Here is a 15059-nt window from a genome sequence, read left to right as displayed (position 1 = left end):
AGAAATCTTTTTTAAACTTGTTTTGTGTGGGAGCTTAAACTCCGTACAAAAATCACTCAAGAGCATATTGCATTGTTTCTTGTTTTTTTTTTTTGAAATTTTGCAATTGCTGGGGTACAGCTGACTAGCGTTTTCAACTGACTGTATAAACCAGGTAAAGGACTAAATCAGGTTGTCTCAAATAAAACGAAATCATAAAATTAAACATATATTTTTAATTTACTCGAAACATTGACACATTAACATTTCGTTTGTCTCTAATGGTCCATTCATTATATACATTTCGCAGAATTTTACCGTTTCGGACTTCTTCCCCTTTGTCCTACAAACTTACAGGTTCAGCGACCTAATCTATTAAACATTACGTCATAAAAGTTAGCCCCCTCCCAAAATAAACATTATACATGACATTATATCGTTATGAAAAAAATGTAGGAACTTGTCATGTTAAAAAAATTAATAAAGTGCAAACGTCACATTTGTTTCGACCTCTTTCCTATAGTGACATCTCATAACGGTTAACAAAGCTCCCTCCCCTTTATTTGCGAACGTATTTTATGGATGACCTCTTATGAATTAATGTACTGAAACTAGAAACTTCGTATGTGAACACATCAATATATTTTCGGATTTTCGACTGGAATGTCACAGTTTTGGTGACCCTTACACGTCAGTAATTGTGACAGTAAGTTCTGGTACCAATACTTCACCGAAGGCAACGTCTGGTTGATGATGTTCGTCAGTTCATACGGATCACTGTTTAAGTCGTACATTTCTGTGAAATTCTGAAAATGATATAAAAACATTAGGTATATAAGAAATTAAAACTAGGTACCGTAAAACTTAATATCTTATATCTTAATTAATAAATCTAAAAGACCCTTATAGTGATGTAATGTCTTTAAAAATGTATCGGCATTAACTCATAGAATGACTAGGTAGGTGGTAATAAAGAAGTAGATTATATGTGAATAAATATATTTAAAGTTGTATTTTCAGAGTAAATAAATCAAAAATGGATTCAAGAAAAAAAGTGATTGATTTAACTCTTCATATAACACGGTAATATTATATTTATAAGATACGTTGGTGCACTGGCTGGTCGCGGGTTCGATCCCCGCACACAGTAAATATTTTTATTTGGCATACCGATCTTACCCGTGGTGGGCGTTTGGGCTTGTAATTGTATTTGTTATCCGACTCCCGGATACAGTAGTAAATCCCAGTTATATCATCCTAATTAATATAATCCTAGTTATAAATATTATTACTAAAATAATTCTTTTGTTTTCATCTACTCTCATATTCGTGTAATTTTTTTTTCATTCTAAAGGTGACAAGAAAACTAATTTGTTAAATTAAATTAGTAATATTACCCTAAAATTAAGGATTTGATAAATTGTTTTATGGTGCAGTGAAGTTTACATTTACCTCAGAATCGGCAAAACTGCAAAATTTCTTGTTAATATTCCTAGATATTTGTCGTACGCATCCATATGTGTTATTTCTCGAGTCTTGACATTTACATTCGTATGCCGGGGAGCATTGCTGTGAAGAAATACACACACCTATGTATATTTTTAATGACATTCTTCTTTTAGGATAGTGGGTTCTTGTTTGTCAATCTTTCATGGTAAAACATGTATGTAATCTAAAATTTCAGAATAATTCAAGTCAATAAATATTCTTTTATTCCAGATTTCTGTCAACATTGGAAACTATAACTAACTGTGTGACTGCTAAAAGTGTTAATTACGTGTGTTAATAACAACTTACAGCAAGGTTTTCACGGTCGTAGCTCCAAGGGCAGCTTGGATCCACGGTAGTATCTTCTCCTTCCCCATAGTATTCTACAAGCATGTTTCTTTCTAACTCCTCATTTTGTGCGTCGAATTTTATGGGTCGTCCGTCCATGCTTTTTGGTGGTGACAAACCGGCCAGTTCAATTATTGTCGGCGCCAAATCTATATTCAAGATTGGTTGGTCGTTTGTTTTGTTCTTTTGAACTTTCGGGCCTCGTATAACAAGTGGTACGCGGATGTCAGCCTCATACGGTTGTCGTTTGTCGTACACTTGCGAAAATTGACCTGAAATATTTTAGGGTAGGTATTTATAATTCTAAATACAAAATAAAAATAATAACCGTCATTTCTTCAGTTTAAATAATTTGTCAAAGAAATGTTGTTACGAATATAATCCAACAATATTAATTGTAGCTAATGCTATAACGGCTAGTGATCAAAAGGGTACCAAAATACCAGGGATTAAATAATCAAATAAAAATGCAGATATCACATGTACTTCCAAATATTAAGTTGAAAAATAGGATTGTTCTGGTATTTCTTTTAATCAATGTATTTAGACATTAAAAAAATATCGTCAATTTTTTTTTATTATCTCACCAATATGATATCCGTTGTCAGATGTGAAAATTAAGTAAGTATTTGATAGAAGCGAGTTGGAGTCCAATGCTTTGACGACATCTGCGACCATTTCATCGACAGCCAGCAAGCTTTCCCACCGGGAGCTGTACACTCTGTCTAACTCCGGTATCATTTCAGCGGGCAGAGGTGAGGGTGGCATTCTCATTATCCAATGCTTATCCTAGGTGTTTTGAACAAAATAAAACATTTTAGCAAGTGTAGTAGTAGTAGTAGTTTAGTAGTGTAGTGTAGTAAGTGGTGTAGTAGTGTGTGTATAAGGAACTAGAGATTTAAAAGATTTAGGTAGGTACTAATAATCTATATAATATCTTATATGTACGATGACAAGATGAATATATATCTATATCAATATATGTATGTAACTATACGAGATAGATTTTTTTTAATTTAGTGAAAGGTTGACACCTTATAGCTTAGTTAGACATCCAGTGACAAAGTGTGAATTTGAGCCTGAATCATAGGCAAATGTCAAAGTCCCTTGATCTAACTCAGTGTTTCCCAAAGTGGGCGGTAACGTCCTCTTGTGGGCGATGCAGTACTAAAGGGCAGAGATACGGTAGCGATAAGAAACCTAGAAAAAAAAATGGTGCCGTTGTGTAGAGGCTTTGGAGGATTTGTCATTTAATCTATAAGGACTCTCGACTACAACTTGTGAACATCAACTAATATTCATTAAAAGATTGCTCAAAGGGGGCACTATAAAATAATTTATTGTCTTAGTGGGCAGTAGACAAAATAAGTTTGGGAACCCCTGATCTAACTATATAAATCTAAATATTTTGTAACAATGAAGGAATTGTGAATATAAACAAAATATATATTAAAGAATAGCGTCGTCCCTGCTACGCTTCGCCCTTGACTATATTTCGATACGTACATTGACAGCAACATTGAAGTTCGGATGTTGAACAGCTGTTACATTTTTAAAGACGCCCTGGTGTCTTGGCGGGGGTGTGAAGGGCGCGTGTGGTGCTGGCGGCGCCAAAACCATAAGAAACGGTTGAGATTCCGTTTGGTTTAGAATAAAGTCCGTTCCTAAATCCCGCTAGAAGATTTAAGACAAAAGTTTATTACAAATATTACTTGTTTACGTTTTAAATATTTTTTTTATTTGTGACTTATTTGTAATATTATAAGTATAATTTTATTAATAATATATAAAGTATAATTTTATTTAAGTATTACAAAAATAAATAATAAATAATCATCATTTCTCGATTAACCTATTTACAAAGTTAAAATAATAAAATAAATGAAAAGGTGACTTACAATAATATCAGTAAGATAGAGATCATCCGAATGTATGGGTACACCATTGTGTGAGATCGTGTAGTTGTAGTACCTCGATTGGCCGACTAGGCCGTGCCAGTCACTCCAACCAGGCGGTATAATTTCAGGGCCTCCAATGCTAGGGTCTGCATACTTAAAACAATAAATTATATGCATTATTTACCTATGTATAATAACAAAAGTCTGTTCCCAATGAAATAATAATTAGCTAACCCGTTAACAAATACTCGTACATTATTAACTCAGGAATATACCATAAATCATTATATAGTTGGGATAAAAATCAGCATAATATATTTCTACGTTCAAGTAGATTTTAAGGGTTTTGAATAGCCATCTTATATAGATTATTCTGGGCAATGTGAAGCTAGTAATGATTTGGAATACATTCCTTTCTTGGTAAAACCAGTAATTCTTATGAGTAAAACAACTAAAAAATTTATTAATTACTTTTATAAATTAAAATGGATATGTTTATATATTATTATTTTTTGCATTTAAAATAATTATCCACAGACTTTTAAAATGCCTATGCCTTATGCTAACCTATAGGCGGTTTATTACTAAAACTACAGATCAACATTCCTGTGACTGTCTAGTAAAGCTAGTGGTCCGACGCTGACGGAATTTTTCTGTTACAATACCTATCTTACTTTTTTTAATGTACATTTTTCGTTATTTCTTTTTGCGTTATAGCCTAAGGACTATGGGCGTATAATGTTTTTCTAGCTTGTTTTTAATTTTTATATGTATATACACCCACTCACAGAAATTTATATTTATTAGTCAATGAAACTTAAGATGCAAAGAAAGAGAAAGAAGAAAGATAGAAAGCGGTCTATTATAAGCATAGGGAATGAAATATAGATTTCTGCCAGTACGAGATGACGCTATGGAAAATATCTCATAAACGTAAAAACACGGATAACTGCAGACGAAATTCTCATAGATCTCACAGCCTCTCATAATTAAAAATGATTCTTTAATAATTTAATCTTTAGTCTGTAAAACGCGGTTACAGTAAGTACTTAGTAGACAGAGAGTTGTTAGATTAATTACATGCGTAAGTAATCTAATAACTCTCTCAAATGTAAAAAAAAATCTCTTTATTAGAACACTTCTGCAAAAATTTAAATTCATTAACCAATTATTATACACTTTTATTTACCCGATTCAAATATTTCCCAGCATAAAAGGTATTATAGCCAGCATTATATAGACTCGTAGCGAAGGTTTGGGTCTCGATGCTTCTCCAGTTTTGTCCGTAGCAGCCACCGACGATGGTGTTGTTCCACGTCATGTGATTGTGTACGTGCAGACCCGTGAGGAAGCTGGCACGACTTGGACAACATACTGGCGACGTAACGAACTAAAATACCCGTAAATGTTAATATAATTTTTATTTTTTCATTTATTTATATATTTTCTTTAAGTTTTAGAATGTAGATTTGTATGTAAATTTATTATGTAACTGCACTACCTTTCCGGTCTTGTTGTCTGTAAGAAATAGCTAATTAGCCATAAGTCCGCCCATGTACCTACCTACTGTATAATCTGTAGCTGTCTTTGAGTTTTATTTGTGGTGTACAATACAAAATAAAATAAAATAACATAAAAAAAATAAAATATTAAATATTTATCTTATTTTAAACTGATGTATTAATTAATTAATTCATTCATTCAGATTAGTGGCTTTTAACTGTGCAAAGTAGCAGCGATGATTTCATCAATGTCACGTAGATTAATCTTATTTAACTCTCGGTACATAGGATATTTGGGGTAAGAATAAAATTATTTAAACTTAATTAACAGATTTGAACTTTGAAGATTTCATTTTAATGAACGAACTATTTCTTCACAGTATAAATTGTTTTAGTGCAGATACTATTGTGTAAAAATAGCTTGAGATTTAGATATGTATGTGCGTTATCAGCGCTTAGATCAAGTACTCCACTGATTATATTCTTTTCATACATAAAGGTCGCTATCAGATAACCGGGACCGACGAATTAACGATGGCTCGGGGTATACTTACATGATGTCGAGACTCACAAGGTCATACATGGAAAATGATCATATTAACAAGGTAACAAACATAAGAATATTTTATTTAATAATATGAGCTCTAGGTACAATTATTGTAGAAACATTTTAGTTACAATCCACAAGTCAAGTGGGCCAATTGGCATGGCAATAATTGTTCTCAAGCAGAGTGCTTCTCATTTATGTCCTATGTTGATGCGAATTTTCGAGTTGTTTTACGGAGGAACTTTAGACACCTTTTAATACACGAGACACATAAGAGCGGTTACAGACGGTGTTAACTTTGAGAGCATGTTTATAAAGTTACAGACGTTGGTTTTCCGCAAGGCTCCATTCTATTCCGACACTGTTTCTGCTGTATATATCCTTCTTTCATGCTATGCCGATAATAATAACGGGGTTTATACGAAATGTACAAACAGCACTTATACAAATATGGAAGAAAGTCAGTGACAAATACATTTTTAAATTCGAGAACTCTATCCACAAAAGCATCATCGCACTAATCATCACCTAGTGGGTGCGGGTGCGGTGCGATTACAAAGGAACTTCTTTGACCATTCGATTGAGGAATAAACTTCCTGTTGAGGTTGTCCCTATGGACTAAATATGGCATCACGAGCTACATACAGGCTACGGTATGGGCGTACTCAGAACCTTGTAAAGGATGCGGCTGAAGCAAAAAAAATGTAAAAATTGGATAAGTATATAGTAGAACATTAAAATTGCTTTTTTATTTACCTTGACTACCAACACTACTGCAATAATAGCTTGCGGACGTTTTGGTTAATCTAAAATTTAAATTATAAATCTAAAAATTGAGTTGTTTATTGTGAAGAAAATTACCCCACCTTACCCGACTGTTGGTATGTCCATGGGCTACGGTAATCGCTTAACATCGGACGTTTGCTTGCTTCCACAGTAGTATAAATAAATAATTCCAATATTCAGAAATATCAGTGTGATAATAAAATCAGAAATATAAACACTTACAGAGTTCGTAAAAGTCGTTCCTTCATTTCCAATGAGACGTTGAACGTTCTTCATGGGATACTGGAAATTTTAAATAAATCAGCAGTTCATTTCAATAAAGAGTTAATAATTATTTCATTTTAACAATTCCACTAACCATACCACCCAACACAACATCTTGATCGTCCGTTATAATAACGACAATATTGGGCTTATCGTCTTGACACACGACAACGAACGCTAGTGTTAATGTTAGCAGTAAATATTTTAGCATTATTGAGAAATATTATAATTTTTTAATATGAATTATTCTATTCACTATTGTGGAACTACTTGCATTGCTCCAATACCGGAACCGACTCTCCGGTACACTCGCTTCACTGACTGCGATAAAGTGGACTCTTCATAACAGATCTGACAGATAATCTGGACAATCAACTTATATAATAAAATAAAACACTTATATTAGTTACATTTTTAACAGATAAATTGATAACTGTATCAAATAAATCACATGTCTTCTTCACTTACTTAAGATTAAGGCCACGATAGCTATTATTAGTATTTTTATTGCAGTGATTTTATTGTACGATCTTTTTTAAACATTATCCAAAGACATGTTTGTATTATAATGAAATTTTTATATCATAACTTAATTTTTATCAGTTTACGATCGAACTAGTTTTTTAGCCGACTCTGAAATTAAAATTTTGGCCACGGTCTCGTTTTTTACCGAACCGAAACCAAACCCGATACTTATTTCGATATTGTTGTTTATAATAATGAAACAACTTTTTCGGATTTTATCGTGGTTTATTAAGTTTAATGCCCGACGTTTCGGAAACTTACAGCAACTATTGTTGTATATTTTTATACACTTGTTTACTTATAATGTTGTAATATTCATGTTGTAAACTTTTGTCACGTCAAGTCACTCTATAGTCGAAAAAAAATCAAAATTATTATTTATTTCATGCATAACTGTTTGTCTATATCTTGGTCGCGTAACACTTTTTTTATGCAATGACCGTAAGCAGATACTCGTAGCCTATGGACGGGACTCCTAAGGATGTCTTTACCTTACCTACCACTGGAACACAACAGAACAATATTATGATCTACTGTAAGGTCTCAACTTTACTACGTACTTTCCGAGTCGGGCTGCTCCAAATTTTCTATAAAAAGTAGAATCTACTGCATAAAACTGTATACGATATTCAGTTTCAGTTCAGTCATTTTGGAGGTTTAACTTACAATCTGGAATAGGTTTTACATAAATAATAATTAAAAAGCACAGCGAAGAGCTATGTAAGCAGTTATATAGTACATATATTTTTTTCAAATCGAGTGTGCTTGTCTGATATATAAATAATTAAAGTTTGTGCATTTGTTTGTAGACTTTTAGATATTTCGGTAGCCAAATCTATGTATCTAGAATTAACTTTAATCTCTGGATCGTCTAAACCCATTTTAATTTAATAAATAAAAAGCAAGTAATAAAATTGTTTTACCAGTAGTAAGCTATATTATTCCAGTGTTTCATGAGTGTTATTTTATTATACATTATATTTTTAATTTTAAAAGGATACAGAAATAAAGTAGCAATTGGGGAAAAAATATATTTTTATATTTTCTCATTGTTTAATATATTTACTATACATTTTAAAAAGGTATTTAATAAATAACATTAACAATATTGATTGATAAAGATAAATCTGTTTTGGCACATACGAAAGTATAACAAATACTTTTAATTAATTTATAACATCATCATAATTATACACTTTGGCTAAGTAAATTTACTATTCATTAAAATTTTAATGGATTATTCTAGCATTTTTATTTTATTAATATTTATTTAATGTTTTTTTTAATGAGAAATAAAAAATTAAGTATACATGCATACATTTTATATGAATATTATATATTTTATAAAATATTATATATTATAAATAAGATTGACCTAGAAAAGTAGAAGCTCTTTCTTGTGTTAAAATTTACAATTTTTACGCATACAAATTTTTCGTATACCTTACAAGTACATTTAATTTTTTGTTAATATTTATATAACTATAATAATTTACTGTTTTTTTTTGGTATTAATCCCCCTTTTAGGTAATTTACGATACAATTTTTTAATTCATTTTTGAGATTTGTTTGTGTTTGTTAAAAAAATAATACTTATCTAGGTTCTTTTATATTTATAAACTAAATTTAAAAAAAATATAGATCTACTTACGTAAGATATACAGGTCTTAGGTAATAATATAATATTATTTATTAAACTTGATTTTATAAGTGTATTTTATTTAATATTTATATTAATTTCGTAACACATTTTAATGTCTTACAAGTGTTGAGTGTCGGTTAATGCATGCCATTGTTCATGACGATGATCAGGAAACTTTATGCAGTCCATCCAATGTTTTAGCCTCCTTCCCTTACTGCTTGCACCGAGAACTAAGCTTCCTAGAAAATCGTTTGGTTTCCCGTAGTCTTTATCCCAAACTGTCAATGTCAAATTTTGGCGGGATAGTTCGGTGGGCCGAGTCTCGAAAAGGAATTCTTCGTTCCAAATTGGATTTAAATTCCGCCATTTTATTGATGTCTTGTGTTTTTTGTGGTACGGGTCTGGATCTAGATGCCTGTCAAAAACGAAATTTAGCCATTATATATAAAATCTATACAGATAAATAAAATTGGAGTGTCTGTTTGTAAAGTTAAAATAAAACCGCTTTTTAGTAAATGTTATATGTGAATGGATATGGATGTATACACAGTCCATATACCAAAATAATTTTTTTTACAATTTTTGTCTGCCTGTCTGTCTGTTTGTTCCGGCTAATCTCTGAAACGGCTGAACCGGTTTTGACGGGACGTTCACGGGCAGATAGCTGATGTATCAAGAAGTAACTTAGGCTACTTTTATTTTAGAAATTTATTTATTTTATAACTCTGCGAACTAAACAATAACTTTTTTGTAAAATTTCACGCGGATGAAGTCGCGGGCACAGCTAGTTTCAAATATATTACGTAATTTATTATTGGAACGAAGTTCCTTACGGCAGGTTAAACATTTGGCTGGGCGACCGAACTGCAAAAATGTGATACTAAAACCGTAAGAAAAATATTTAACGGAAGTGACGTAATATTAGTCACACGACTGTATAATATGATGTTTGTAAAACTAAACTATTACTAGTAAACTTTTTAAAAATTATTTATGTAATTTTATACTGTCGACAAAAATAAATAAAGTCACATGTTTTTTTTATTTCACTCGATAGTTTGAATTATTATTATTATTATTTTGTTTGATTTATTTTATTTTACGGTACTTGTTATTTTCTAAAATACTAAATTTCCTAAATAATTTTATGTACTTAATTAAAAACCAATAAACAAAATTTAAAAAATGAAGAACTAGAAAATATATATATAGAATTCAACATTTTTTCTTCAAATTGTGTTGCTGCTATACTATACGAAAAAACTTTGTTCCTACCTGGCGTCCCATGTCACCACATAATTTTTATTCTTATGTAAATTATCTATTTGTTTTAAAATAAGTAAGTACGTCCGTACAAACTCATGATTGTAATGGAACTAATGGATAAATTCAACTTAGAGACAGACAAAAAAAATTTACCTGGATAAAGCTACGTTATCACTATCCAAAATCGTGTCGTCCAAGCTGGCGACGCTACGGGCGGAAAGCTAGTTTATTTGTTTACTTAGTTTTTAATAGTTTTGTTTGACTTATGATCACTGGTCTATGTATGAAAAAATAACAAAGAACTTTTAACAGGAAAGAGTAGGGATACTGCACAAGTTCAGGCTACTTAAGATTTATAAAGTGCTTAATTGAAAGCTTTATATAAAATGAGACTTAAGATGGGCGAGATAAAAGGGATAAAAGTGGGTGCAATAAATAAAGCAGAAAAAATGTTGGATTGAAAAGGTTAACTGTAAGAGCTTTCGCTCGGAATTCAAAAATATATCCTTATTTTAAAAGCCTCATTGAAGTGACTAATGAAAGCGAATAATTTATAAACAACTTACAACTTCACAAAGGGGTCTGAATATCCATTGGTGTCTTGTGACGGTAGGTCTGCTCCTCGGCAGACGGTAGCTACGAGTGCTCTTTTCTTTGTGCTGTAGCACAAAGCCAGCAATAGCCTAGGTCCTGTAGGCTCTGAGCCTGAAGCACCAGATAGAGCTAGTCGAAGTTGTGATGGTGATTTCAGACACTCTCTAAGTGGAACTGTCGCTGAACCCATTTCATCACAGCCGTATCTAGTTGCATTTTAAGTGGGAAAATAAAAATTAGTTTAACACAATTTTTTGATATATATATATATATATATAAAAAGACGCAAACGAGTAGACGGTACCATCTGATATTAAATGGTTACTGCCATCCATGTAAGTCTTTGGAGGAGTTTCGAGTGCATTTTGCTTGAGTTCTTAAGTAAAAATATGGTTAGTATGGAAGTCTCATATCATCAATATTTTGAAATATTTCGAATTAAAACTTAAAAATAATAACAATAAGAAATACAACAAGTCAAATTAGAATTAAAGTTTTAAATAATCAAAATTGTAAATTTATACTTTGCATTACGTTACAAATTAACATAATTATTTAAATATTAAATATAAAATCTCAAAAAATATATTTATTACCTGTCGTCATCAAATAAAACTATTTCTAAGCATTTTGAGTCTAAATCGGATTCCGTGATACCGAAGAAGTGTAATGTCTCATTGAATTCAGGATTTTTCGTTTTGTGCACCGTCTTAGTTCTCAATCTGTTTGAATATGAACTTTCTGCACATAAAAATAAAACAATAAGTTATTAAAAATATAAATATAGCTGTCCGCTATTACCTAATCACAACTATTAGCAGTTATTAACACAACAAAGCATTAAGTTACTTATCTTAGGAACAGACGACTGTCTATGGATGTTATTATAATTTTTTTTAATTAATTAATTAATTTATTCATACTTTATTGCGCACTTACAATAAGAACATTAAAGAGAAAATAGAAAAAAAACGTACTGAATAAAGTGCAAAGGCGGTCTTATCACTGACATTGATTTCATACAGACAACCCGTCTATAAAAGAAACATTTGTAATATATAACAGGCATACGGCGCAATTTAAAACAATATACTATTCATATATACAATACACCAAAACCTATATTTACATATACATAAACGTAGACATACATATATTTACATAATAATATGCATAAAAAATAATTACATACATATATAATACAATTTTTAAATTTATTTATTACATGGCACGACGTTAATAATTATTTTTTAAATATTTTTATATTTAAATTTTTTATTTTTATTTTACTTTTTATAATTTTGCAAAATTTATTAAAATTTCGCACATTGGCATTACTGTATACACTGCTATAGGAATGTGGCGTTACTCAACATAAATTTAAAAATGTTTAAAAATAAAATTTACCTCTAGGCAAAATTTCTAACCGACAAAACGGGTCTGAAAGTCCAGTCATGTCCATTCCAATTAGACCCCTAGCTCTTAAAATCGTTACAGCAACGGATGACGTACTGTTATCGTAAGCCAATTTAATTTCTAGTGTGCCAAAACCTGCGTCAGGGATCGTGAGCGGTCTCTCTATTTGCGTAGTTTGTTTCGGTACTTCTTTTCTTATGCTTCGAATGCTGTACGCACTTCCTTTACTACCAGTTCGTTTCAGACTCAAAGGCCTTTGGTTGAGACTCTCCATTCTATGTAGACTTAGTCCACTGACTCCGTGGGATAGAATGTCTGTTTCGTGCCATTCATGATCCTAGAAACATATAATGTTGCATTAAATAGTAATATTATAAAATATATAATATTATAAAATAATTCTCGAAATATATGTATGCGCAAAAGTTCAGAACGATTGTGCCAAATAGAATAATGCTTTGTTGAGTTCGTTTTTTAAGGACAATTAAGTACAAAAGAAAATAGAAAAACATCGTCATATCAATTCAATATACATGGAGAAAAACTATGGCAAGACAAAGTTTGCCAAGTCAGTTAAAGATTATGTAAAAATAATCATATTTTATGAAATTTAAATCTTAGGTTACATTTACCATTTTAAATAAACAGATACCGAAGACTATTGTGTTTATTTAGTAATCAAATAAAGAAACAATTTGTAAAAGTTCATAATTAGAAGTAGCAAAAAAAGTCCACTAAGGTTTGTTACAATGCTGTAGCATTTTTGTTTACATTTCATAACTTTTTTCTCAAAGGGTTAAATTTTTATACACTGTATTTTAATAATATTATTTTTTCTTTTACTTTAACGTTAACGTAAACCAACTTTACAGGCAACCAATTTTTTCTTCTTAAATTAATGTGGGTAAAACCGCGGGGCACATCCAGTCTTCATGTAAACTTATATTTAAATTTTCAATTACATTTTTTTCCATACCTACGACTTCTTCAATCAATATAAATACCTACTCTCAAAGTAATCATGTGTCTCGAGGGGATCAAAATGAGCAATGAAGTGAAAAATAAATAAATCAAATAAACAATACACTCCTCCGCATATTATATGAGTATATTACATTTTTTGCCTTGTTCATTGTAGCTCAACCAAAATAATTGGAAACAAGTCAGTAAAGGTAAACTTTTTGCTATTATAAATGGACTCCGACCTGACTGTCTGGTGTAGTGGTATTAATAAACTAAATCACTACTAACTTTTCATTTTTTAATTTAAATACATATATAGAGATGAGCGCTTGACTGCGAACTCACCTGCTGGTAAGTGAAAATGCAGCCTAAGATGGTGCGCGCTTGCCTAGAAGATTCACTCTTGATTTTTAACCGAAAAAAGGAGGAGGTTCTCAATTCGAGTGTATTTTTTAATGTATGTTACTTCAGAACTTTTGACTGGGTGGACCGATTTCGAAAAAAAAGTGGTATGTGTCATTTGCTCCCATTTAAATTTATTTGAGATCTAACAACTACTTTTCGAGTTATATCTAATAATGCGTTTTTACTTGACGCTTTTTTCTTCAACTTTTCACAACTTTTTACTGGGTGTACCGATTTTGATAATTTTTAATTTAATCGAAAGCTGATGTTTATCATGTGGTCACATTGAAATTTTATCGAGATCTGATAACTACTTTTTGAGTAATCTTTGATAACGCGTAGTTACTTGACTATTTTTTCGTTAATCTACGTTGTATTACTTGTCGATGTAATTGAAGTCGGTTTTTTCTCGTTTGCGAGCAAATACAATAATTGATTTACCTAACCTAACCGCACTTTTATATCGTCATTTTACACATTATAATTATATTGGCATTTAAAAAATTAATTATTGTATATGTAGACCACTGATTCGGAAGGTAGATTATAAATATTATATAAGGTAAATACGTATTTTATAAAAAATATTTATAACATGTTCGTAATTAGTATCTTTATTGAATTAATTCACAAAAAAACCCTTTGCTAAGTATACAAACTTCGTAGCTCATAAGCCATAAATTTTAAATCCGATATTGCTATATAAAATGGCTACTCATTTATACACATGTATAAGTCATATGGGATTACTTATCCGTATATAATACAAAGTTTTAGAGCAGTAATGTTTGAATGCTTCAATTACAATAATGGTCTCAATTTGTCTCTGCGGGAACGCTATAAAGCCAATTAAGGATAGAAAATAATAATTGCTTAGTAACCATGGATATGTTAACTAATGGTAACGGTATTGAGGTTTCCATATTATCTCCCGGCATACTTAGTCTTTAGGTATTAGTAAATTATATCTATCCATACGTATAATTAAACTGCTACATATTGATCATACACTATTCATATCATCGATCTTATCTATTTAAATAAAAATGAATCTCTAAATGCTTAGCGAAAAAGTCGAAAATGTCTCGACCAAATTGGCTAACTCCTTTTTCTTTTAAAGTTTTCGAATACTTTTTTGAAGATTCGCATGGAAAGCAAATTTAGAAAATGAGCGAAAAAATTCGATAATTAAAAAAAACAACAACGAACATTTTAACTTCGGAACAACTTCGGACAACGAAAATAAACGAAATAAACGAAATTTTATCAGCTCCTTCTCCACTAGAGGCAAATATTATAAACTAGCTGACCCGGCGAACTTCGTATCGCCTAACACAAACTTTATCGTATAGTATTAAAGTTCAAATTGACTTTTAAGTATTATCACAAATCTTTTGTATGGGAGTATAGAAAAGTGTTGTTTTTAGACTTTTTCA

General features: G+C 30.9%; 2 protein-coding genes across 2 annotated transcripts in view; both read right to left on the bottom strand.

Annotated features, from left to right (window-relative positions):
- Positions 1–614: 614 nt before the first annotated feature.
- On the bottom strand, positions 615–7023 carry LOC123663394 (N-acetylglucosamine-6-sulfatase-like). The gene is made up of 9 exons (XM_045598081.1): positions 6907–7023; positions 6771–6830; positions 4903–5103; positions 3714–3866; positions 3322–3489; positions 2403–2604; positions 1777–2087; positions 1432–1548; positions 615–785 (listed from the first exon to the last, which is right to left on the bottom strand). Exons 1-9 carry the CDS (start codon positions 7021–7023, stop codon positions 615–617), a joined length of 1500 nt encoding a protein of 499 aa, XP_045454037.1.
- A 1986-nt stretch (positions 7024–9009) lies between these two features.
- LOC123663392 (rabphilin-3A) overlaps positions 9010–15059 on the bottom strand; it is a 71745-nt gene continuing 65695 nt past the window's right edge. The window contains exons 6-9 of the mRNA XM_045598079.1: positions 12247–12592; positions 11436–11580; positions 10812–11045; positions 9010–9394 (exon numbers count right to left, since the gene is read on the bottom strand). Of these exons, the coding sequence (XP_045454035.1) occupies positions 9097–9394; positions 10812–11045; positions 11436–11580; positions 12247–12592 (1023 nt within the window). The 3' untranslated portion in view covers positions 9010–9096. The remainder of the gene's footprint in view (positions 9395–10811; positions 11046–11435; positions 11581–12246; positions 12593–15059) is intronic.

Source organism: Melitaea cinxia, chromosome 20 (genome assembly GCF_905220565.1).
Source record: "Melitaea cinxia chromosome 20, ilMelCinx1.1, whole genome shotgun sequence".
Classification (NCBI taxonomy): Eukaryota; Metazoa; Arthropoda; class Insecta; order Lepidoptera; family Nymphalidae; genus Melitaea; species Melitaea cinxia.
The sequence above is the reverse complement of the archived record's forward strand: the minus strand, read 5'-3'. Positions and strand labels throughout refer to the sequence as shown.